The 26,204-nt window shown below is 42.8% G+C and overlaps 1 protein-coding gene across 8 annotated transcripts in view; it reads left to right on the top strand.

The window, feature by feature from the left end:
* Positions 1-26,204, top strand: part of GRB10 (growth factor receptor bound protein 10) — a 195,293-nt gene that overhangs the window by 94,630 nt on the left and 74,459 nt on the right. For 5 of the 8 annotated variants that reach the window (XM_060171544.1, XM_060171542.1, XM_060171548.1 and 2 more), the window contains one exon: positions 1,500-1,590. The exons of 2 other annotated variants lie outside the window; for them this stretch is intronic. Coding sequence is in view for 5 of the 6 variants with exons in the window: in XM_060171542.1 (XP_060027525.1) it covers positions 1,500-1,590 (91 nt within the window). In the remaining variant the exon portion in view is untranslated. Of the gene's footprint in view, positions 1-1,499; positions 1,591-23,000; positions 23,103-26,204 lie in introns of those variants that run through there. One more of the 8 variants, XM_060171543.1, reaches the window with a different exon arrangement.

The following is a 26,204-nucleotide window of genomic DNA, read 5'->3' as shown; positions in this document are numbered from 1 at the left end:
ATATCTAGGTTTTGGGACTTTGTTAGAAAGTGAACCACCTGAGATGGAATTAGAGTATACTATGAAAGGAAAGGTCTCACCCGAGTAATGAAGCTGAAGGGTTCTCATTCCACACATGAAGTCTCTGGACACAGTCTGAAGTGAAGCATGTTGAGGTGGCAATCGTTGCGTTGATTAGGTTGTGATCGGCAGATGCAATATTATTTGATATGGATTGGGAGAGGCATACGGGAAAGTGGGCCCTTATCCAAGTGTTCCAGGACTGGGGGAAGTAGAGGCTCTATAGTGGAGATGTGAGGTTCCTGCTGTCTTAGGGTTCAAAAAGACAATCGATAGTTACTGTTATCATCACATTATTTGGTAATTGGGTTAACTTTGAAAAGTCCTTTTGTTAGGGTTTGCTGTACAGTATCCAGTATCTTGTATATAGCTGTGCTATTGGTTGCTTCTGATCTACTTGGTCTAGGCTTTTGAGAGAGTCCGCATATCAAATACACAGCCTATATATTAAAAAGATTCAGTCTGTGTTTTAAAAAACTTTGAGACATACAATTAATTTTCCCCCTCATATTAATTAACTATATGACTTATGATTTATATGACTACATTTTACTAGCATAGCAGGTTAAGTGCACGTGGAGCAAAGCGCAAGGATGGGCATAAGGATCCCAGTTCGAGCCCTCCGGCTCCCCACCTGCAGGGAGTTTGCTTCACAAGCAGTGAAGCAGGTCTGCAGGTGTCTATCTTTCTCTCCCCTTCTCTGTCTTCCCCTTCTCTCTCCATTTCTCTCTGGCCTATGCAACGACTACAACAATAAAACACCTAGAGCAACAAAAGGGAGTAAATAAATAAATTAATTAATAAAAAAAGACAGTGGGGATCCTTATGGATCCTTATGCCCATCCTTGCTCTTTGCGCCACGTGCACTTAACCTGCTTAACCTGCTACGATAGTAAAATGTAGTCATATAAATCACTAGTTAAAAAAAAAGATGATGGATTGATTGATGTATAGAATAAGGGCTTTTTGAATGATTTCACCATTCCAGGCTGCTTATTTGGGAAGGGGAGGCTGGGGGGGAGGTCATGCACCTAATTAAGTGTGCATATTATCATGCACAAGGCTATAGGTTCAAGCCCCCAGTCCCCACCTGCAAAGGGGTGGGGTGTTTCTAGAGCAGTAAAGCAGTACTGCAGCTGTCTCTATCCTCCTTTCCTTTCAGTTTCTCTTTATCTTATCAAGTAAAATAAATTTAAAAATTAAAAAAAAGAAAGACACTACAGCACCAGAGCTTTCCCTGGTGCTGTGGTATTCTCCTCGTGGTGCTGGAACTTTAACCTGGGACAGGGTGCCCTATCCAGTGAGCTCTCTCTCCTGTCCCAGAAAGTAATACACTAAAAGGAAGCCAAGAACTGGGGGAGCTAGGGGTGCCAGTGTTGCTGCATGTGGACGTGTGGAAGGCTCCTTTTGATCAGAGCCCTTCTGCCCCTCTTTCTTAGGATCAGGTGGAGCAGACCTCGTCCCACAGGCCCCACGACCTGGCAGGATCTGGCTTCCGAGCACAGTCTGATCGTCTGGCCCATCACCAAGGTAAGGAAGGGCAAAGCCACGCTGACTCACAGGCAACTATTCCTCCTAGCTGTACCTCAGCAGTGGTGCTAGGAGTTCGCATTTGTTGGAGACCCACTGGTTTCTTGATGCTGTAGACGCCTGAATTATAAGGTCTATTACTTACAGCTACATTAGTGATTTTCTGCTGAACTGTTTTCTTAATTCTTGAGAAGCTATGTATAGAATGGAAGAAATGCAGACCACCTACAGTCTCTCATGTTCCTCCTCTAGCTACAAATTCTGTCCTCTGATGGGCATTTGATGAATGTCATAAGCTAATGAGAAGTTTGGGTCAGCAGACCCTAAGGCAAAAAGGCCTAAAGCTGCATAATGTGACAAAAACTGCTGCTCTTCACAAATCATGGAAAGCATGATGATTGTCATTGGGGTCAGGCATGAATTTTAATAATGTGTACACCCCTGCAAAGATGCTTTTGATGTTTCTCATTCCATGTTCTGATGTAACACAAACTTTTGTCAGTAAAGACTCTATTGGAGTCCTAGATAATGTCAAGTATAAAACACTGTCCACTGCTGTTTGTATGCTTGTGTGTGTACACATCTCCAGACCTCTTCATTTAACCTGTAAGAGTGCCTGAAATTTATCTCTCAACGCTGAGCTGCAACAGGTCCCTGATATCTGAGATATATTTTAGAAGTATTCTCAGAAAATTATTTGGGACACCCCGATTCTGACCTTGGGTTTTCCCTTTTAAGGAAAACAAATTCGAAAATAGGCTAAAACATTATTATTTGTCTGTGATGTCTTTTTAACAATTTTTTTCTCTATTTATTTATTGGATAGAGATAGCCAGAAATTGAGAAGGAAGGATGAGATATAATGGGAGAGACAGAGAGACACCTGCAGCCCTGCATCACCACTTGTGCAGTTTTCCCCTGCAGGTGGGGGCCGGGGGCTCGAACCCAGGGCCATGATGTCTTCATCAATTTCCTTTCAAAACACCAGCTTCAGGGAGTAGTGCTCCACCATCCACTTCGTAAGCATTATCCCAGGATGCACTGCACAGTGAGGATTCCCCTGGGACCGCAATCTCCTGATAGGACCTGTCTTAGCTGCACACAAGCTAGTTTGGATGTCTGTACTCTTGGTAATCCTCTGTGATTTCTTCTATTCTTTACAATCGCTTTCTGGTAAGGTCAATGTGGAAAAGAAAGATAAGGGACTTGGTGTGTGTGAGGGTTCATAAATCATGTCTACTCAATGCAAGCTTTGTTGTAGGGAAGGGATTCTAGTGGGGAGATTGATCATAAAATAGAACCCAAATTGTACACCACTGGTTATTTGTATTATTAGAAAGTACAAGAAATTACAGGGAGCAGGGTAGTAGTATAATGGTTATGCAAAGAGACTCCCATTCCTGAGGCTCTGAAACCCCAGGTTCAACCCCCTCCACCACCGTAAGCCAGAGCTGAGCAGTGCTCTGGGGAAAAGAAAGAGAGGAAAGAAAGAAAGAAAGAGAGAGAGAAAGAAAGAAAGAAAGAAAGAAAGGGAGGGAGGGAGGGAAGAAATTATAGGAATTGAAGCTGATAAAAAATTTAAATAAAAATTATTAAATGAGAGAAAGGATGGCATTTCATAAAAATGAAAGCTGGGAGATGACCAAAAAGAGATTTTCTCAAGATTAGAATATTTGTGTAAGTAGTCAGGAGTGCCAATTTTAGAGTCATACTACAGAAAACTTTCAAGTAGTGCAAGAGAAAGAGGACCAATGTGTTGATACTGTCTTTGTAACAGGAAAAACTCAACCTTATTACATTTACTGCGTACAACTGGTCTTATTTAGACTGAAGTAAACTAAGGTTTTGCTACTAGCATTCCTTAAAAAAAAAAAAAAAAAAAGCTAGGTTACTATTTGAATGTCATAGACATAAGATGACCCTGAAAGGACTTTGTAAAGTTTATGTCTTTAAGTTGTCAATCCAAATATTTCTGAGATCTCACATGATCCACTCAAGCACTGTCATTCTGGGACATTCATGGCACAGGAGGTGGAAAACAGGTTCATGTTGAAAAAGGAAATTGTCTTCTCTGGTAACGAGTTAGTTTCTTAGCAATCAGGTAGTTGAAGAAGGTGTCTGATATGCCCCAGCACCTGAATGGGTCTTAAGGGAAAGTCTAAACCCATCTTCACATGTTGGGACTATGTGATAGCTTGGTAGAGCATAGGGGAGCTTTCCCATCCTTGAATGGAGGTCTAGATAGACACCCCGCTGGTAAATCTCTCACGTCATAGAGGTGAGCCAAGAGGGAAAAAATCTCCCAGACTAAGCTTGCTTTGTTAGTCTCTCAAGCCCACAGAAACCCCAATACTTCCCTCCATTAACTGCAGGCCACATGGCCGCCTACTTTAAGATTCACTTACTCAAAGTCACCTTACCTTCTGATCACAGAAGAACACACCTTATCACACACTCCTAGCAGTGCCCTTTGATGTCCTTAATTTGCTTATCTTCTCTCTATCTTGCCTTAACTGGTTCAACCCCTCTGCTCCCCTCAAACACCTTTGGGTAATTAAATGCCTGCATCAGGAGACTAATTATCTTGACCTTTATGTATCTGCATCAATTCTTGTCATACCAGCCCCCTACCATAGGGGCAGGCTGACCTTTAAGAAACCTATAATTTGTGACAAATTTGAATAATGTTCTTTGTTTGGTTTTCTACTTAAACCTTGCCCACCTGCTAAAAAGAGACCTGAGACTTGAGATCTGAGGTCTGAGCACACTGCAGGTCTCCCCGGTGTCTTTTACTTCATGTCGTCTTTTCCGTGAGCGAGAAAGAGCCGGTCTGAGAAAGCCGGTCCGTTATCTTTCCCCTGGAGATCACCCTGCCAGAGACCCCGACATTCACACTCAACTTAGCTACCCAGAGGATTTGTGGTTTTATGCCTCCCTGTGACATATCCCTTCTTCCCTTCCAGCCTATAGTAATTCAGCACACACATGACACAGGAATATCTTAAGGTCTCAGTCTGGCTTCTCCATAGGACAGACACTGGTACAGAACAGTGAACATTGTCCACTGGGCAGTTAACACAAAGACCCTCAGGAGTTGGCAGCTCAAGTCCCAGGAAATGGTTAAGTCAGTGATCACCACTCTTCCCAAGCATTGGAGTCAGGCTTCCCTGCTCCTGAATGAGAACGTAATGAATGTGCTCTCATGGGCAGGCAGCTGGATACAGCAGGACGAGCCAGGGCTAACTCCTGTAGCCTCTTCTTGGGGTAGTATGTCTACACAGACAGCTTCCCTTTCCCCCCAAACCTTCCAGATCACCCTCACTCCCCCACATGGGGAGCAGGAAAGTGGTAGGAAAAAGAACTCAAAGCACTACCCATCCAAACAAATCTACCAGCCACAGTTCCCAGGCTCTGTGTATTTTGGCTCTTGGTTCTTTATCTGGAGTAGGTTGCTCAGAGATCTTCTCCCACCCACACTGTAGGGTGGCTATTTGGGTGGTGGTACCCTTTGCTGTGCAGAAGCTGATTTTCAGTTTGATGTAGTCTTACTGATTTATTTTTGGTTTTCTTTTCTTTGTTGTTGGATTTGAATCTTTGAAGATGTTTCTGAAGCATAGATCATGAAGTGTTTGTTTTACTCTATGTATTTGATAGTTTCTGGTCTAGTGTCCATGTCTTTGATCCATTTGGAGTTGGCTCTTTTTTGTTTTTTAATTTCTTTACTGGAGGATTAATGTTTTACAGTCTACAGTAAATACAATAGTTTGTACATGCATAACATTTCTCAGTTTTCCACATAACAATACAACCCCCACTAGGTCCTCTGTCATCCTTTTCCAGGACTTGTATTCACCCCAGAGTCTTTTACTTTGGTGCAATACACCATGGAGTTGACTCTTAAGAACAGTGATATGTGATGGTCCAATTCCATGCATGTTTCAGTCCAATTTCCCCAATATCACTTCCTCCATTTATTGTTTTATCAATAACTATCAATAATGAGTTAGTTGTCCATGGATTACAGTAGCTCTGTAGTATAGTGTGAGGCTAGGAACTATGATGTCACTAATACTGTTCTCTTTTCTTATTATTGCTTTGGCATTCCTAAGGACTTTATGGTTCCAGATACATTTTTGCACCTTTTGTTCAATCCTTTTAAAGAAATTGGGTGGCACCTTGATGGGGATGGCATTAACTTTGTATATGGCTTTGTGTAGGATAGTTATTTTGGCGGTATTAATTTTTCCTATCCAAGAGCTTGGTTCTTCTTTCCATTTTCTTGTATCTAAAAGAACATTTTTAAAGATTGTGAAAATGTAGTGACAAAAAATTTCACTAGAGGAGTTATTGGAAGTGCTAAGGAAGTAAGGAATATAAGGAGCAACTGTGCAGTGCAGAGAAAGGAATGCAGGGGCCAGTTGGTGGCACACATGGTTAAGTGCACACATTACAACATGCAGGGACCCGGCTTCAAGCCCCTGCTTCCTGCCTGCATAGAGAAAACTTCAAGAGTGGTGAAGCAGGGCTGCAAGTGTCTGTATCTTTCCCTGTCTCCCTTCCCCTCTAAATTTCTCTCTGCCTCTATCCAATAATAAATAATAAATTAAATATAAAAGTAAAAACAGAAAGGATGGTGTAAGGATCCCGGGTTGAGCCTCTGGCTCCCCACCTGCAGGGGAGTCATTTCACAGGTGGTAAAGCAGGTCTGCAGGTGCCTATCTTTCTCTCCCCCTCTCTGTGTTCCCTTCCTCTCTCCATTTCTTTCTGTCCTATCCAACAAAAATGATATCAATAACGACTACAACAATAAAACAGCAAGGGCAATAAAAGGGAATAAATAAATATTTTAAAAAGAGAGAGAGAAAGGAATGCAGTTTCTTTTAAGATTTTAAACTTCTTTTAAAATTTTTATTTGTTTATTTTGGATAGAGACTGAGAGAGATTTAGAGGGAGAAAGACACCTGCTGCACTGTTTCTTTGCTTGTGAAGCTTCCCCCAGGCGTATTTTTTAAACACATAATTCCATATGAATCATTAAAGAACAATCTCAAACTTTTAAAATAAGACAATGAGATTTTTTTTTCTTTTTCTCAAGAGTGAAAGTTGTTTATTGAGACCACATAAAACCCCAGTTGAGAGAAGTAAAATGGGTCCAGGTGGTGGCACATTTGGTTGAGCTCACATATTACAATGCCCAAGGACCCAGGTTCAAGCCCCCATCCCCACCTGCAGGGGGAAAGCTTTGTGAGTGGCAAAGCAGGGCTGCAGGTGTCTCTCTGTCTCTCTCCTTCTCTATCATCTCCTTCTGTCTTGATTTCTGGCTATCTCTATCAAATAAATAAAGATAATAATAAAAAGAGAGAGAAGTAAAATGTAAGATAAATCTGGACTATTTTAGTATAAATATTAATTTGATATTTAAAATACAAAATACAACTACAAAATTGCCTGTAATTGCCAAAAGAATGTGCATATCATCTATGGTTTCCAACCTTACAGAGAAGGGAATATGTAAAAGAAAGAATATGTATGGAAAACAAACTAAAGCTGAACTGAAAAGGGAAGCAAATAGGATGTGTGTGTGTGTGTGTGTGTGTGTGTGTGTGTAGCCAAAACAGAAAGCATCAAGTAAGATTCCAGGAATATCTATAAGAGTAAAAACAAAAGCAAACAAAAAAAAAAAAAACTTCGATTAGTAGAATTGCCCTCTGCCCAGCAGGGAGATTCTTGTTTTTTTGTTTTTTTTGTTTTTTTTTTCAGTTTACCCATATCTGGGACGTTGCACTGAATTTTAAGCAATCTGTCTCATGCAAGCCATGTTCTTTGACCCAGTGTGATTAAATCCGAAGTCAGCAGAGAAATTCAAAGCAAACATGTAAACATGTGTGGAAACTTGAAACACACCTTTGTTTCACTCATGGATTAAAGAAGGAAAAAGTGACAACATCACTTACCTGGAATGAAGAGTGATTACACTCTAATTGAAGGTTGGGTAGCACTGCTCTATAGGAACTGAGATAATTTCTATGCTTCCCAAGAAGAAAAGTTGAGTTTAGGGAAAAATGAAAATGGAATAACTCTAGGGAATGTAGAAGAAAGTAATTATTTTAAAACTTAGATCAGGAAAAAGAAACAAACAAACAAAAAAACCTAGACCAGAAATGGTTGAAATAATAAAGCTTCAATAGACATGAGCAAAATGGAAAGCCAGTCTTTTATAAAATCTGCCATAACTCAAATCCATATAATATACCCGGAGAGTAAAAATTCGTGAGAAAAGCATATGCTAGAGTGTAAAAAAAAAAAAAAGAAAAGAAAAGAACCGTGAACAGCTTTCTGCCAATAAATGTGAAAATCTGAGGCAAATGGATAATGTATTGTCAGAAATATGAAAACAAAGTTGCGACATCCAGTGCTGGTGTGGATATGGAGCAACAGGAACTCACATTCATCACCGGTGAGAATGCAAAGCCATAAAGAGACTTGGAGGGGAACTTGGTGGTTTCTTACAAAACAAATCATACTCCCAACCTGTGATTCAGCAGTCACAATCCTTGGTATTTACCCAGAGGAATTGAAAAATTAGCCCAGTACAGACTTGTGTAAATGAATGTGTATAACAGCTCTGTACATAATTGGCCCAAACTCTGAAACAACCAAGGTATGCTTTCCTTGGAGATTGAATGAATAACCAGTGACACATCCAGATATTGGGGTGCTCACTGCTAAAAAGAACACTCTTAAAACTAGTTTGGTTTTCTTTTTTAAAATTTTTATTTATTTATTTATTTATTTATTTGTGAGAAAGATAGGAGGAAAAAGAGAAAGAACCAAGTAACACTCTGGTACATGTGCTACCAGGGATTGAACTTGGGGCCTCATGCTTGAGAGTCCAGTGTTTTATCTATTGCTCCACCTCCAGGACCACTGGTTTTCTTTTCCTTTCTTTCTTTCTTTTCTTTCTCTCTTTTCCTTCTTTCTTTTCTTTCTTTCTTTCTTTCTTTCTTCCTCTCTCTCTCTCTCTTTCTTTATTTCTTCCTTTCTGTCTTTCTTCCTTTCTTTCTTTCTCTCTTTTTTTATCTTTATTTACTGGAGACATCCAGAAATTGAGAGAGAAGGGAGAGATAGAGACAGAGAGACAACTGCAGTCCTACTTTATCATTCACTAAACTTTCCCCCTGCAAGTGACGACTGAGGGCTTGAACCCGGGTCCTTGCACTCTGTAATGTGTGTGCTCAACCAGGCGCACCACCTCCTGGCCCCTCAACTAGTTTGGTTTTCTGTTGTAGACATACACACACACACACACACAATGTAGGACTTGTCTGTTTCATGTGCTTCTAACCTGGGCTGCTGCTTATTCAGAGATGTGGGAGAGAGACCAGGAACTCATGGCGGAGCGGGAACACAATGCAATGCCTTTATTGATCAGAGACAACGCCTTTTATATCTTAGAAACTGGAAGTGGCAAATCAGCAAAGGAAATGACTAGGAAAGGGGGTGGAGAAAAGAGCACGAAGGTAGAAAGTTTCCATAGCAGCTGTTGCGAAGATTCTAACCAATGGGATTAACCAATACCCTGCAGGCAGGGCAGGTCTCAGGCAAAGCAATGATTATGTAAATCGACCATACTATCAGCAATGGAACAGGGGGGAGCTGGTTTAATACCCAACGGGGTGTGTGTGTGTGTGTGTATAACAGTTGCTTAAAATGCCCCTGTACATTTACTAGCTGAATATTATTGATTTGTTGGAAAAGTCAGGACATATTTTTCTGTTTTCAGTGCAAATATATGTTATGACATTTTCAACAGCACAATACATGGAAAGGTACATTCCCTTTAAAAAGGGACAATTCTCTAATAGTTGGGATTACTTTTGACAATTTCTGAAAAATATTCTGCTGGGGCAAAATATACATCAGACTCAATCATTGGAACCATTCTTAAATGTACAGTTCACTGGCTTCATCATCCTGGTATGTGATCATCCCCACCATCTTCTATTGGAAAAACACATTCTCTCTCCTGGAATGAGAATTGTGTGGCCATTGAGCAGTGTCACCCACAGAAGCTGGGAACATCTGTTCTGCTCTCTGCCTCTGAGAATTCTCCTCATTCCTTCACCTAAGTGGAATCGAACATTCTGTGTACTTGTTTCACTTAGTAGAATGTCTTCAAGTGCTACCTTGGTTGCAGCATGTGTGTGTCTCTTTTTATGGTGGAACCTTATTCTGCTGCACACATGGGAAACACTTCTTTTTATCATTTCATCTGTCAGCGTGCAGTTTGTCTCTATAACTTGGCCTCTTTTTTTCCTGGCCCCTATTTTTCAGACCTGAAGTTGCTGAGAACAGTTAGCTGTGGAGGTTTGGTGTTTTAGATCAGTTGTTTCTTTTTTTTTTTGAGGGGGTGGGGAGGTGGGTGATTGTTGCTCACTGCTAAAGTTCTGCCCTCAGGCCAGGCCTCACTAGAGTGCAGTTGAGCAAAGATGCCCCAAGGGCCTGAGAGAGGCTTCAGATGCTTAAAAGCCACCAGTCTTTTGCATATGTTTGTCATTCTGACTGCATTTCCTGTGGCAACAGACTATCAGCATCCATGGTGAAGCCTTTTGAGATATATTACCCATCCTCCTTGTAGTCAGAAACCCAGATCCCTGGACTTAATGGAGATAACCAGGTCCTTGGCTCTAGGGGTGTTTTCTGGGCCTTGAATGGAGCTGTCAGACCTACCACAGCTCCTTCTGGCTTTAGTCTCTTCTCCTTGCAAGTATTGGCTGCCTGCTTGCAGTTTGAATATGCAGAAGAACATTTGGTGGGATGTCTTGCTGCCCAGTGATGGTGTAAATGCAGAAAGATGGAATGTGGAGTGCAACAACATCAGTATCTCACCAGAGAGTTTGTTTGCCAAGTGGGAAAGTTCAAAATTAGAAAAGAATGCCCAGGGGCCAAATGGTGATACATGAGTTTGAACACACATGTTACAATGCACAAAGGCCAAGGTTCAAGCGCCTGGTCTCCACTTGCAGGAGAGAAGCTTCATGAAAATTGAAGCAATGCAATCGTACTCTTTCTCTTTCTCCCACTTAACTCTCAATTTCTCTGTCTCTAACCAATAATAATGAAAAGAAGACAGGGTTTCATCACCAGTTGGTTGGATCCTCAGGACATTTGAACTGACCGGGTGGTGGCACACCTGGAAGAGTGCATGTAAACCATGTTCAAGGACCCGCGTTCAAGCCCCAACTCACCACCTGCAGGGGGGACATTTCACAAGAGGTGAAGCATTGCTGCAGGTGTCTCTCTCACTCCCTCTCTCCTTCCCCTTTCCCTCTCAGTCACTCTGTCTCTTATAATAAATACATAAAATTAAACAAACAAACCCCCAAATCTCTGCCCCTTCTTAGCAAATGAATCCATGCAGTTTGGTTGCAGCTCTTCCTTTCAGGGAGTCATTCTGAATGCCACTGGAGGGGTGGGGTGGCCAGATTTAGCACTGACTGCTCCTGTCTCTGGTTTTGTTCAGCAGTGTCATTATTGCCCAGAGACAGTGGCCGAGGGAATCTCTGCTTTGCTGTTTAGATGTGTCATTGTCTCTACCCACCATTGACGTCAGGAAATGCACAGGAAGAGCCTGGAGAGCTCAGACACTTTGCTGCACGTTTGCGTTTGCACACATAGGGCATGAGGGTTGGGGCACAAGGATATTGTTCACATGGAAGGGGGGGGCTTGGGACTTTAAAACAAAGATGCACACTGTGGGAGGAGTTTGGGGAAGGGAAGCACACCTGGCGTTCCCAGCTGGCCAATAAGAGGCTGACCCAGGTGTGATGCATGCAGAGTTTAAGAGCAGAGGGGTTTCTTGTGGAGAGGTCTTTTGGAAACTTTCCAGGGCCCTCAGGGAGACTATTCCTTGAGTTTTCTTTTCACTCTAACTGTACTTCTGTATAATATCTCTACCTCATAACTTAATAAAGGAAGACAGGGAATTGAAAATTGCATACTTTCATGGGTGTTCCCTCGTAATTCTTCAAGAGATGAACCCAAGGAGGTGGGAGCTGGAAAAGGTTCCAGTTAGCCTTTCACCCCCTCAACACCACCATGTGTTATTACTGCGAATAAGGTAATAGAGATGGCGATGATGAAGTTAACTTGAAGTCTTGTCCTTAAACCAGCCATGTGTCTCTTATTTTTTCTGACTTAGTCATCATCAAAGCAGCTGTAGGGAAACTGAGGCAGAGAGGTTCAGTAATTTGTTCAGATGTCACAGAGAGGTCACACAGCAGTGACACTGGAATCAAAGCCAACTCTACCCAACTTTACATTTTGAGATCATTGCAGGGAGACATCTAGCACATATCTCTGTATGTAAACTACCTGGTGATAGCTTCTGTGTCCTGTTTCTTACCTTCTCCCCCTTTCTCTTGAAATTTTGGGTCTCTTGAGTACATAAACTGTGTCTTACGAGTGATAGTAGTGCCTTGCCTGTTGTCTGTTTTGTTTTGTCTCCAGGGTTATCGCTGGGGCTCCATGCCTGCACTGCTTCTGGTGGCCATCTCCCCTCCCCCCATTTTATTGGATAGGATAGAGAGAAGTTGAGAGAGGAAGAGTAGATAGAAAGGGAAAAGGGTAGACACCTGCAGACCTGCTTTGCCTCTTGTGAAGCATCTCCAGTTCTGGTGGGCAGCGGGGTCTCGAACCCGGATCCTTGTGCGTGTCCTTGCTCTTAGTACTATGTGTGATTGACTGGTGTGCCATGGCCCACCACCACCACCACCCGGGTCTGCACCACTGTCTTTTTTTAAATCAATTTATTAATTATTTATTCCCTTTTGTTGCTCTAGTTGTTTTATTGTTGTAGTCGTTGTTGGATAGGCCAGAGAGAAATGGAGAGAGAAGGGGAAGACAGAGAAGGGGAGAGAAAGATAGACACCTGCAGACCTGCTTCACTGCTTGTGAAGCAAACTCCCTGCAGGTGGGGAGCCGGGGGCTCAAACTGGGATTCTTATGCCCATCCTATGCCACGTGCACTTAACCTGCTATGCTACCACCCGACTCTGTACCACTGTCTTTTTAAAGTAGACAATGGATTCCTGAACTCAAGTACCATAAATACACTCATGGTTCTAGAAAGGCTCTGAGCTCCTGCATCTGCCTTTGTGGGGGAGGTTCTGGTTCTTCCAAGTGAACAGAGAAGAAAGTCAATTAACAAAGACCTTCCTGTTCAGCAGGTGCCATTTATGAAGATATCAGGAGCATTTTGGTTTGGGGTAATAAATGGGAGGACAGTGTGACTCTTGCTTATTACTGCTATTGAGCCAAGCTTGTCTTGTGGGTCCTCTGAGACCTTCATGTCTCCATGAGCCTTTATTGTTTTCCCCATGTGAGTGTCCTCAACATTTTATCACCAGACCTGTGCACACACACCCTACCACCACCACCCCAGAGGAAACCTAATTTTCTTTATATCCTTTTCATGTAGTATGGCTATGCTGTCTTCCAGAGATATCTTCACTGATGTATTCTGAAATTCTAGATAGTAAAATAATAACAACAACAACAATAATAATAACTTCTGTCTGGGTATTGATTTGAATTAATTCTCCTTTTTTTATTTTGTTTACTCTTCGTCTACTCTCAACATCTTATTAGTGTTGAGATGTCAGTTTCCTCTAAAATAACAATTGCTAGTGTTCTTTCTGCCTGTGAATTAGGGAATGCACTTACACCACACTTAAGGATCACAGTTGCCATATCGTTAGTGATTCTTCTGAAACATCAGTTTCCATGATACTATCATAGTCTGTTGGAAAGCTGTGTCTTAGTTTCTTACCTGTGTTCTCTACCTCTTATATGTTGATGCCTCTTTCCTCTGGAAAGCAGGTTCTTAGACTGTGAAAAACTCGTGTTTTATACATATGCCATAGCCAGTTGGAGTCACCTGTCTTATGAGGTTGCTTCTGTTACTGTCTAATATTTTAAGAGGGAAACAGACTCAAAAGTTCAACAGGCCAGATCTCAGCCCACATGTGTGGCAGAGCTGTGTGAGAAACCCCATCAGTAAACTCTGATATTGGTACTTGTCACCCATTTGCCTCTGATCAGTTTTATTCACTAATTTATTTATTTAACCAGAGCCCTTATTCAGCTTGGGCTGACAGTGGTGATGGGGATTGAACCTGGGGCCTCAGAATTTCAGGCGTGGATGTCTCTTTGTAGAACCAGTATGCTTTTCCCTCAGCCCAAACTCCTCTTTTTTTTATTTACCTCCACTCAGATTGTCCATTGCTTTCAACTCCACAAATTTTCAGTGTCTCCCAGACTGAGACTGTTGCCTGTCATGACCAAATGAATTTTCCATGTCTTTGGAAATAGCCAGGTAGGTGGGATCCTTGTAGCCCTGTCCCTAGACCAGTTATGGCTCCTTTCCATCTTTTTTTTTTTTCATTTTTTTTCCATTGGAGAATTAATATTTTACATTCAACAGTAAGTACAATAGTTTGTACATGCATAACATTCCCCAGTTTCCCATATAACAATACAACCCCCACTAGGTCCTCTGAATCCTTCTTGGACCTGTATTCTCCCCACCCCACCCCCACTCCCCACAAACGCCAGTGTCTTTTATTTTGGTGCAATACACCAATTCCAGTTCAGGTTCTGCTTGTGTTTTCTCTTCTGATCTTGTTTTTCAACTTCTGCCTGAGAGTGAGATCGTCTCATATTCATCCTTCTGTTTCTGACTTATTTCACTTAACATGAATTTTTCAAGGTCCATCCAAGATCGGCTGAAAACAGTGAAGTTACCATTTTGTATAGCTGAGTAGTATTCCATTGTGTATATATACCACAACTTGCTCAGCCACTCATCTGTTGTTGGACACCTGGGTTGCTTCCAGGTTGTGGCTATTACAAATTGTGCTGCCAAGAACATATGTGTACACAGATCTTTTTGGATGGATATGTTGGGTTCCTTAGAATATATCCCCAGGACAGGAATTGCAGGGTCATAGGATAGGTCCATTTCTAGCCTTCTGAGAGTTCTCCAGACTGTTCTCTACAGAGGTTGAACCAATTGACATTCCCACCAGCAGTGTAGGAGTGTTCCTTTGACCCCACAACCTCTCCAGCATTTGCTGCTGTTACCTTTTCTGATCTGTGACATTCTCACAGAAGTGAAGTGGTATCTCATTGTTGTCTTTATTTATATTTCTCTGACAATCAGAGACATGGAGCATTTTTTCATGTGTTTCTCAGCCTTTTGGATCTCTTCTGTGGTGAATATTCTGTCCATGTCTTCTCCCCATTTTTGGATGGGGTTATTTGTTGTCTTGTTGTTGAGTTTGGCAAGCTGTTTATATATGTTGGTTATTAAACTCTTGTCTGATGTATGGCATGTAAAGATCTTCTCCCATTCTGTGAGGGGTCTCTTGGTTTGGGTAGTGGTTTCTTTTGCTGTGAAGAAGCTTTTTAATTTGATGTAGTCCCATAGGTTTATACTTGCCTTAGTCTTCTTTGTAATTGGATTCGTTTCATTGAAGAGGTCTTTAAAATTTATGCAGAAAAGAGTTCTACCAATATTTTCCGCTAAGTATCTAATAGTTTCTCTGTTCTAACATCCAAGTTCTTGATCCACTTGGAATTTACTTTTGTATTTGGTGAAATACAGTGGTTCAGTTTTCATTCTTCTGCATGTTTCAACCCATTGTTTCCAACACCATTTGTTGAAGAGACTCTGCTTTCTCCATTTAATAGTCTGGGCACCTTTGTCAAAGATTAGATGTCCATAGGTGTGGGGGCCCCATCTTTTCTTTCTGGCATCTCTACCTTTTCCACGTGGGCCCTCCTTTGTCTTTGTGAAATGGGATAAACACAGGCCCCACGCCGCCAACCCTCTCTCTGTCTTCTCTGTGTCAGGTGAGTACTTACCTTGCCTTCCCATTTCTTATTTGGGGCAGAAATACAATGCTCACCCCCTTTTTTTCGTGTTTCCAGTTGCTGCTACTCTGGGCTTTTGCTTCCCTGCTTCCCTGCAGCTCTCAGCCTTTGCCTGAGTCGTTTTTGGCAGCTAATTGGTCTTTACTCATGCTGCACATTTCCTAGGGCTTTCAGAGCACTGCTGTTCATTAGAGGACTTTGTCCTCACCCATTAGTTCTGGTGCGTTTTCTTTTCATCATCTTTCTAGTTTTCTTATTTTATTCATTCATTCGTTCATTCATTCATTCATTCATTCATTCATTCATTCATCTTGTTTGTCTAGACTGCACCAGGTTTCAGGCTCAGGCTGGAACACAGCAGGTGCAGTAAATACACTGCTTTTAATCTGCTGGTCCTGTCTATGGAAGACCTGTCTATGGAAATACAAATTGCTTTTAGAAGTTCCAGGGCACAGCTTAAATACTCTTTTTTTTTTTAATTTGGTATCTTGCATTTTTTTTTCTTTTTGGGGAGATTAATGATTTACAGTAAAATACAGTAGTTTGTATATGTGTAACAGTTCTGTTTCCACATAATAATTCAACCTCCACCAGGTCCTCCTCTGCCATCATGTTCCAGGAGCTGAACCCTCCCCCTCACCCCAGAGTCTTTTACTTTGGTGCAATACACCTTTTTTTTTATATATATCTTATTGTCTTCCTTTCCTCTCTTTCTTCCTTCCTTTTATTTGACAGGACAGAGAGAAATTGAGATTGGAGGAGAGAGATGAAGAGGGAGAGAGACTGGGAGACACATGTAGACCTGCTTAACTGCTCATGAAGCTTCCCCCCTGCAAATGGGGACCAGGGACTCAAATTTGGGTCCTTGTTCATGGTGATATGTGCACTTAAACAGTGCGCCACTGCCTGGCCTCAGTATTCTTCTGTAGTCACCAGTGATGAAAGATTGTCTCTACATTCTCCTTATGTGAAAAACAGGAAGGTCTTGCATGCTCAAATCTCATGTTCTGTTTCTACCGAACTGGCTTCTGTAATTTCAGTTCCCAAGCTGAAATTGCAATTAGCCAGATAGTTCAGGTGAATGTTGCTTGGGGTGAATTATTTTGCTTAATCTAAACTTTTCCCCCAAAGGAAGATGACAGGCTGGAGGATTTCAGTAAGGAACAAGAATTCTGCCTTCTTAAAAGATGGCAGATGCCACTGCTTCAGAAGTAGCCAGTTAGGAGTCTGACAGCTCTGTCATTAGCAAGGTTAATATTACCTACCTGCTCCCTGTCCTGCCGTGACCTAATCCCATCTCTAAATCCTTCTCAGAAGTCTCCAGACCTCCAGACCTTTGGGCAGTCACAGAGCACACGATTCCAGCTAATCCTCTGATCCATGCTCAGAGGACACATCTTAGTGCAGCTACGTGACTGGGGACATGGCCTGGGAGCCAGGGCTCTGTGATCCTTTCCACCCTCCTCTGCTGTCTCCACAGGGATGAGCCAAGCCTGGGGACCAACAACCACTCCATTGTGGGCCCATTTCTGACAAAGAAAGACTTTAGTGCTAATCCCAACCTCTTCGAGGGCTGGGTCTGGGCAGAGGGCATGTGGCTGCTTTCCTGTTTACGGGTAGATTTTTTTTTTTATTTCCTCAATTTTCTTTTTATTTGTGATTAATAGCAGGTTACAATATTTTAAGATTATTGAGTATAGTTCCACATTACACCCACCACCAAAGTTCTGTATCCTCGCCTTCTTTCTTCCCAAAGATAACCAACATGGTTTTCACAGGTTTTAGAAACAGTTTGTTTCATTCTTCTTTTTATTTTCCCCCCAAGAGTGACACCATACACCTTGGAGGCTGGAGAAATAACTCATCAGGTAGAGCAAGGCCTTTTCCATTTACATTACCTGGGTTTGAGCTCCAGCCCTGCATGGCAAACCTGATGAAGCTGTCTCTCCTCTCTTTCTTTTAAAATTTTTATTATGTTTATTCATTTTTGGATAAGAGACAGAAATAGAGAGGGAAGGAGAGATAGCTAGGGAGAGAGAAAGAACAACACCTGCAGCACTGCTTCACCACTCATAAAGCTTTCTCCCTGCAGGTGGGGATTGAAGGCTCAAACCAGGGTCCTTGCGCATTGTAACATGTGCACTCGACGAGGTGTGCCACCACCCAGTCCCCTTCTCTCTTCTGTCTGTCTATGTGAATGGAAAGTCGGCCCAGGAGTAGTGCAACCACACATAGTTGAGACCCCACTTCTGTAAAAATAAATATATAAATAAATAGCACCATGGGATTTTTTTTTTTTTTTGCCTCGGGTTATCGCTGGGGCTTGGTGCCTGCACTACAAATTCACTGCTCCTGGAGGCTATTTTTTCCCTTTTGGTTACCCTTTTGTTTATCATTGTTGTTGTTGTTATTATTATTATTATTTTGCCTCCAGGGTTATCTCTGTGCCTGTACCACTAATCCACTGCTCCTGGAGGTCCCCCCACTTTTATTGCCCTTGTTCTTTACTGTTGCTCTTATTGTTGTTGTTGTTATTGCTTTTGTTGTTGTTGGATAGGACAGAGAGAAATGGAGAGAGGAGGGGAAGACAGAGAGGGGGAGAGAATGAGAGACACCTGCAGACCTGCTTCACCACCTGTGAAGCGACTCCCCAGCAAGTGGGAGCCGGGGCTCGAACAGGGATCCTTACGCTGGTCCTTGCGCTTTGCTTCATATGTACTTAACCCGCTGCGCTACCGCCTGCCGTCCTTTGTTGTTGTTGTTATTGTTGTTTCTGTCATAGGACAGAAAGAAATAGATAGAAGAGGGGAAGACAGAGAAGGAGAGAGAAAGATAGACACCTGCAGACCTGCTTCACCTCTTGTGAGGTCACCCCCCTGCAGGTGGGGAGCCGGGGACTCAAACCCAGATGCTTAAGCCAGTCCTTCTACGTAACGCCATGTGAGCTTAACCATTGCGCTACCACCCGCCTTGTCCCCCTCTGGGATATTTTTTATAGAGATCAAGGAGTTGGGTGTCCTGAGCTTGCCTCTGCCAGGAGACTAGTGAGGTCTTTCACATCATCATGAAATGGTTTTGTTTCCCTTGGAGTAGGTGGGACTGACCCCACCCCCGGGGATGGGGCACTGTTTCTTTGTGGAGGCCAACTCAGTACTCCAGTAGTTAGATCAAGCTGTGGTCTTCTGGGAGAAAACAGCTCCCTTACACAAGACTCAGTTCTGTTCAATGCCAGCCTTCCTTGGCTGGAGCACTTAAGAAGCCTGAGTCCATCCACTCGTGCTTTAGGTACACACTGGAATGACCTCAAATCTCTGTCAGAGTTGAGGTGCATGCATCCAGCCCATGAGTATTCTAGCTTGGCCTCTTGGCTTCCCAAGGTTCCTTGTACATTCTCACAAGTTGTGCCTTTTGCCCATTCTCCAATGTCAGTGGCTAGAGGTTTGTTGTTAACACAGCTTGAGAACAGCCCTGTCTTTCTCAGACACTTTCCAGTCCTTCTATTGCTCCAGGATAAGGTGAAGCTGCTGGAGTGGACTCCAGGGCCCACATGCAAGGCCTTCCTCTGCCTTATAGATTCTTCTCCTAGTCCACCCACATACATCAAAGGCACCCACTGTAGAGATTGCTTGCTTTTCTGAGAGTGACTGGTTGGCTGTGTCCTTCCCCTCCCTGCCTTTGTCTCTCCTCCTCTCCACACTAGCATTGTCTTCACTGTGCTTTTATCCTGCCCCTCCAGTCAGTCTAACTCAGACACTGCCAATCCCTGGTCCATTAAATAAGTTTCTTCTCTTGGATCTCTTGCTGATTGTTGTAAAATTTGCCATGGCTAGCTTTGTTCCACACTATGAGATACCTTTCCATTTATGTCTAGACTCCTTGAGAACAGGGTTGTGGTTTTGTTTTTTAATCTTGGGGTGGGGAAGTGTCACAGAAACTAAGAGAATATTGAATTTATATCCAAGTCGGGGTAGAATTGAGGCTCCATGACTCTGGACCTTGGTTTTCTTTATCTGGGAATGCTGCCTTTCTAGAAAACTCTTCAAACTTGATTTATGGGAGCTAGTGACTCTTTTTTTCATGATACTAATGCTTATTGCTTCTCTGCTGTGGGCTCCATTTGTGCTTAGGTCACTAAGCAAATAAGAGAAAGCTTGAGGTTCTAATTCTGGAAACTAAAGTTGAATGGCAAAAGATGTATGTAAATAGAACAATAGAATAAAAGGACAAAACTCAGGTAAGTGAGAAAAAAAATAAAACAAATACTACAATGTAAGGAGGCAGCCTGCCCCACTTGTGGTTGGGTAGACCTGGATTTGACTCTCAATATTTTGATGCCTGAGTGTCTGCACTTCAGTATCTTATTCTGAAACCTACGCAGTTGTCTCCTTGACTGACTTGATGGAAAGAGTAGAAACTGCTCAAGCTCTGAGACTTAGCTAGCATGAAGGGAGGGTGTGGGTACCTTGCCAATGCCCAGGAAATGACCGTTACTATTTAGCATCATTGTTAGTGAATGCAATGCCATAGACAGAACACACATCAAAGCTCAAAACACACACATCCTCATCCCTCTTCTGTGACCACCTGTGAGCGTGCTCCCTCTGTTTTTACTCCTCCAGACCGCAGACCCATCAAAACATTATTCTGACGGAGGCTGGTGTGAGCATCCCTTCTCCCAGGCAGTATTCAGAAAGCACGCTTGTATGTATGCTGTTACTTCTAGTCATGATCATCAGAGGAACAAGCAGGCAAGAGCTCTGTTCATTGCTTGACCCAAATCCAGAGATTTAGATGCAGATTGAATCCAGGTGAACACCAAGTGTTCTGTTTCACAAATAAGACATCTCTAGGTAACCCTGTTGACAGACGAAGGAGGCTGGGTCTAGGTGCCTTGGTCCCTCTCAGCTCATCCCAAATGTCCTGTCATTGTGGTTATAACACCATTTCCCTCTGCGTCCTGGAAAGCCAGCTCCCTTGGGCATCTTGCTTCTGGGAGCTGTGCCATTTCTTGGAATAGCCTGGTACTTTCTCTCCTGGAATGACTTTCCACATCCTCCTGTGTTAGAAACAGGGCTCTTCTGACAGCCGAATGCCCACCACTTTTAACAGTCTTGCCTGTCAACAGCGATCTCCTTGTAAAATGCTCGTCTTCTGCCAAGTAGTGAGGATAACCATCCAAGGAGAGTTTCAGGTCTCTGGAATACTTTTCTGGTTTGGGTATTTCCTAAGCTCTGCCAAGGTTCTTTCCATCTGAGGACACAGACTGTACCCTGCTCTGCTTTTCATCCCTCACTTGCCCCTGACCTCTCTAACCTCTTAATGATGTGCATCTTGGAAGATGTCCCTTGGCTTGAAGTGTGTCCTTCTGGTAAGGAGCACATGCTTTCTTTCTTACAGGCTGTTTCCACCCTCAAGCTTCTGTTGGACTTGCCACCAAACTGGAGCAGGTTCTGGTTTCTTTGCAAAGGAAATGATTTTTCCAGAGGTAGTACAAGAAGTTGAATGTCCTTCCCTGCTACTTAATATTGAATGCTGTGATCCCTTTCCAAAGTGTGTTGCCTAAGACTTTATTCCATTTAGGGAGCAGAGATCCTTGTCTGTTTTGTGAATATCTGCATCTCCAGGACTTGAAGCAACAACAGATACATAGCCGTGATCGGTAAATATTTGCTGAGTGAAGAAAATGTTGGCTACCAGGAGAGGCTTTAAATTTATAGAGTTCAGTTCATGAGATCTTGGAGTACAAGTCCTGAATGGGATCATAAAGACTCTCAGTTGTCTGATATACCTTCTAACTTTTTTTTTTCCCGAAATGCCATTTTAAGATCACAGTGCTGGCAAGCAATAGACTCTTTGGCTGGCTATGTGATTTTTTTTTCCTCTTTTTAATTTCAGTGTTCCTGGGCTAGTGCTCTTTGGGTTGATGGAAAATGAGAATTTTCCAGAATGACAACTTATTTACATAGTTTCTTGCACCGAGGCTAATGTCTGGTTTATGATGTAATAGACAAATTCAGATTTGAAATTAGAAGGTTGAAAGGAAGCATTAAATTGCTAAGGAATATTTGAGAAAGATACTTGGAACCTCACCCTTTTTTTCCGTGGTATTTGTACGGGTATGTTTCTTGTTCCAGCCCTCTGTCTTCTTTCTACCAGTGCAGATAGCAATGGCACAGATAACTTTGTACTTACTATAGAATCTATAATTCATTGAGTTCTTGGTACTATCCTAGCAGACTGTGACTCTTTTGGTAGTGAAAAATTTCTGTGCTGACTTTTTATGCTTGAGAGTACAGAATAAAAGTTTGTCTTAAAAGACCCAGGGGAACTCAGTGTATTTAGTTGCTTCCTTGCATCAATGTGACAAATGTCCAGGTCTGAAGAAAGTTTATATATATTTTTTTCAAATCACTCTACCTCAGACATTTTCTTTGTCAGTCTCTAGATAGGGGAAATGCTGATTTATGGGGTTGTTAATATCGCAGTGGTAAAGTTCTCCATCTCCCCAAGATAGCTGTTTCCACACCTCACCTCCCACCAAACCCTCTTCCTCCTCCACTGGGGAGCCTGGAATCCCCAAGGTGGGGGGTGAGATGGGGGTCTTCTTTTTCTTATTTATTTATTTATTTATTTATTTATTTATTTATTTATTTATTTAAAAAAGGAGACATTATCAAAACCATAGGACAAGAGGGGTACAACTCCACACAATTCCCACCACCAGAGCTCCATATCCCATCCCCTCCCCTGATAGCTTTCCTATTTGTTAGCCCTCTGGGAGTATGGATCCAAGGTCATTGTGGGATGCAGAAGGTGGAAGGTCTGGCTTCTGTAATTGCTTCCCCGCTGAACATAGCATTGACTGGTTGATTCATACTCCCAGCCTGCCTCTCTCTTTCCCTTAGTAGGGTGGGGCTCTGGGGAAGCGGAGCTCCAGGATACATTGGTGAGGTCCTCTGTCCAGGGAAGTCTGGTTGGCATCATACTGGCATCTGGAACCTGGTGGCTGAGGGGTCTTCTTTTTCTAGTTGCTGCCAGTTCTTCAATTTCAGTGACTGCAATCACTGAACAAAAGAAGTGGCTTTACTTTTTTTTTTTCTCCTCTGTTTGATACAGTTTTCTGGAACTGTCTAGAACATAGATGAAATTCATTAAACCTCACTGAAATCAAAGTCCAGGGTGATTAATCATTCTCTTTTCCTGTTTGCTGGTGTGTGTCAGTGTAGAGGCAGTGCTGTTTGGCCACCAGGATCTCTCGCTTGATCTGGACTCTGTGGTGCCTTCCCTGTGAGAGCTGCCATCTCCCCACTATCACAGGGCCCAGTGCCAGGAATAAGGAGTTTGTCAGGGACACAGCCCAGCTTCTGCCTGAGAGGCACTGCAGTCAGCATCTGGGCCCATTAGCCCACACAGGCCACTATGTCACAGGAGTTGAGGCAAGTCCTGTGTGTGGAAGACATACTCTTTTCCCTGCAGGTTCTCTTTCCTGAGCCTTCTTTGGTTTGACAATGGACGTTTGCAAGTGCCATCATCAGAGAACCCCTCCTCATAGGAGGAAGTACATAAGATGAGCTCAGGTAGGTTGGAACACCTGCATGCTACTGTCCAGAGACCTGGTGGAGGAACAGCTGTGTACCAGAAACTGCTGTGTGAGGGGGTGGGTGGTGGTACACCAGGTTGAGCATGCATCCTGCAGTGCTCAAGCACCCAGATTCAAGCTCCAGTCTGTGTGTGTGTGTGTCACAAGCATTGAAGCAGAGCTATATGTGTCTCCCTTTCCCTTCTCAATTTCTCTGTGTCCTACCAAATAAAATAGAAAGAAAAAAAATTGCTGCTGAGAGTGGTGGATTTAAGTGTATTATTATTTTTATGTTGTAGTTACTGATGTCATTGTTGTTGGATAGGACAGAGAGAAATGGAGAGAGGAGGGGAAGACAGAGAGGGGGAGAGAAAGATAGACACCTGCAGACCTGCTACAGCTCCTGTGAAGCGACTCCCCTGCAGGTGGGGAGCTGGGAGCTCAAACCGGGATCCTTACACCAGTCTTTGTGCAGGTCCTTGCGCTTTGCATCAAGAGTGGTGGATTCTTAGTGCAGGTACTGAGCCCCAAGATGGAATAATTAAAAAACAAAAAACAAACAAACAAACAAAAAACATAGTTCTGTCCTCTGTTGCCTGTTTGTAGCCAGGGGACCTTGGTCCCCATGAGCATCAGATTGCTTGTCTCATTACCAAATACTGGGTTGTCCAAAAAAGTCACCACATATATTTTTCTATGCTTCCTGTGTAAAAATGTGATATGACTTTTCTGACAACCTAATAGTTAATAATAGCTAGCTTAGATGATTATTTTGAGGGTTAATTAAGCTAATCAGGGATGTGTAGTGTAGAGGCACATGGTAAGTAAGATCTTGGTAATTATAGCCACTCATGGCTTTGTCTCATTACACTTGTGCCCCCCACCCCCCAGCTTAGATGTCAGGCCCATGGAGAGGCTCGCAGGACACTGTGTACAGTACTGACCTCCTTGGGCCTTGATTGCCTGACCATGAGACTGGTAATTTGCACCTGTTATTTTATTTTAAAAGTATTTTTAAATTTTATCTAATTTATATTTATTTTTGGATAAAGACAAATTGAGAAGGAAGGGAGAGAGAGAGGGAAAGAGAGAAGAGACACCTGTAGACACTGTTCCACTCACTGCTCATGAAGCTTTCCCCCTGCAGGTGGGGACCAAAGGCTTGAACCTGGGTCTTTGTGCATTGTAATATGTGTGCTCTATCAAGTGTGCACTGCCTAATCCCCAGCCCCCTGTTAATTTTTTAATATTTATTTATTTACTCCCTTTTGTTGCCTTTGTTGTTTTATTGTTGTAGTTATTGTTGTTATTGTTATTGATAGCATTGTTGGCTAGGACAGAGAGAAATGGAGAGAGGAGGGGAAGACAGAGAGACAGAAAGTGAGACACCTGCAGACCTGCTTCACTGCTTGTGAAGCGACTCCCCTGCAGGTGGGGAGCAGCCGGGGTCTCAAACCGGGATCCTTACGCTGGTCCTTATGCTTTGTGCCATGTGCGCTTAACCCACTGCGCTACCGCCCGACTATCCTGTTAATTGTTAATACCCCTTGAGTCCTTAAACACCCAAAGTATCAGTTTCAGCAACGTAATCCTGCTCCTGGAAGAGTTTGCAGATCATTCAGTAGTTGAGTATCTTCCCTGACACTACTGTGTTCTCTGGCCCTCAGGACTGCCCTCTTTCTGTCTGAGTGGAAGCTCTAGCCCATGCAGATGGGTTGGGGGGGATAGTCTCAACTCCTGTGCTTGGGAAACAAGGGCATCAAATGCCACAAAACAGATAGAAATACAAATAAAAGTCTGGGTAACAACTGCCCTGTGTTTGTTCTCATGTTTTGAATAAGCCCACCTCACAGACTTGCATGCATTCTGCTGTCTACACAGTCTTTCTCACGATGCTTGGCAAACTCTGTGAACAAGTGGAAGAGGAGACCAGCATGCCTGCGATCATTCTGGGACCAAAATGTTTTCTGAGTTTGGGAATTTTAAGAGTCCTCTCTCCTACCGTGAAGGAGATGGAACTTTTGCAGCTACTTACTGAAATGCTGATTTCCCCCCTCTATCTTTAACTCTCCTGGTTTAAATACCAATATATACGTATCAGCATATCAATATATAGACACAAGACATCACTCCAGCACATGCAATGCCAGGGATCAAACTCAGTATCTCATGCTTATAAATCCGATGTTTTAACCACCTCCTGGACTCACCCTCAAAGTTTAGGGAAACAAAGAATAAAGGGTGCTAGGCAGCCCCCAGTCTGTTCTATGTTCTGAGGGCTCAAACCAGGATTCTTGAGCCAATCCTGTACTTCGCGCCATATGCGCTTAACCCACTGCTCTATCACCCAGTTCCCACCATCTCTTTAGGATGCCAAAATCATTGAGCAAAGCAGATCCAGGATCATCTTTAACATCTAATTAAAGAAGACACTAGATGGTGCTGTAGACTAAGAAGGGTATTATAGTTAAGGAGGACACGGGGGTTGGGGGGCGGTAGTTAAGTTGGCTCTGTGGATTTCCTTTCTCTGACCCTGTAGTGATTAGACTACTTCCTGTCTGGGCCCTTCCTGGCTCAGTTTATTTATGAGGCAAACATACTTTCACTTGACTAAGTTTGTATCAGTTCTAGAACTTAGTCCCAGGTTGCTCCCGATAGTCAAGAGTAGACAGTCAAGAGTTGGAGATCAGATGAACCACTCAGATATTTGAGACAAAAGTCAGAGCCTCGTTTTAGACAGGGTTATTTAAGGAAGGAAAATAACTATGAATAACTTGATTTACAACCCTGTTCTTTGACACATTTGTCCATCCTTATTTGTTGGAAGTGAAATTACACATCTAAAATCACTTTCCTATTCCCTCTGGTATTCACTCCAGCAGTGGGGTTATCTTTGGAAAGTATTTTGACTTCAGATTAGAATTGAATAGACACTTAGCAGTGACACTCATTTCCAGAAGCATGTGCTTTTTTAATGCCCATTTGATTATCCCACTTATAAGACTCTACAGAAGAGTTTTCACAAATGAGTGGTTATTGATCACTATAGACTCATCAGTTTTCTAAAACTGAATGTCACTTCAGTAGTATCTCTGCACAG

The sequence above is a fragment of the Erinaceus europaeus genome, chromosome 14, assembly GCF_950295315.1.
Source record: "Erinaceus europaeus chromosome 14, mEriEur2.1, whole genome shotgun sequence".
NCBI classification, from domain to species: Eukaryota; Metazoa; Chordata; class Mammalia; order Eulipotyphla; family Erinaceidae; genus Erinaceus; species Erinaceus europaeus.
The sequence above is the reverse complement of the archived record's forward strand: the minus strand, read 5'-3'. Positions and strand labels throughout refer to the sequence as shown.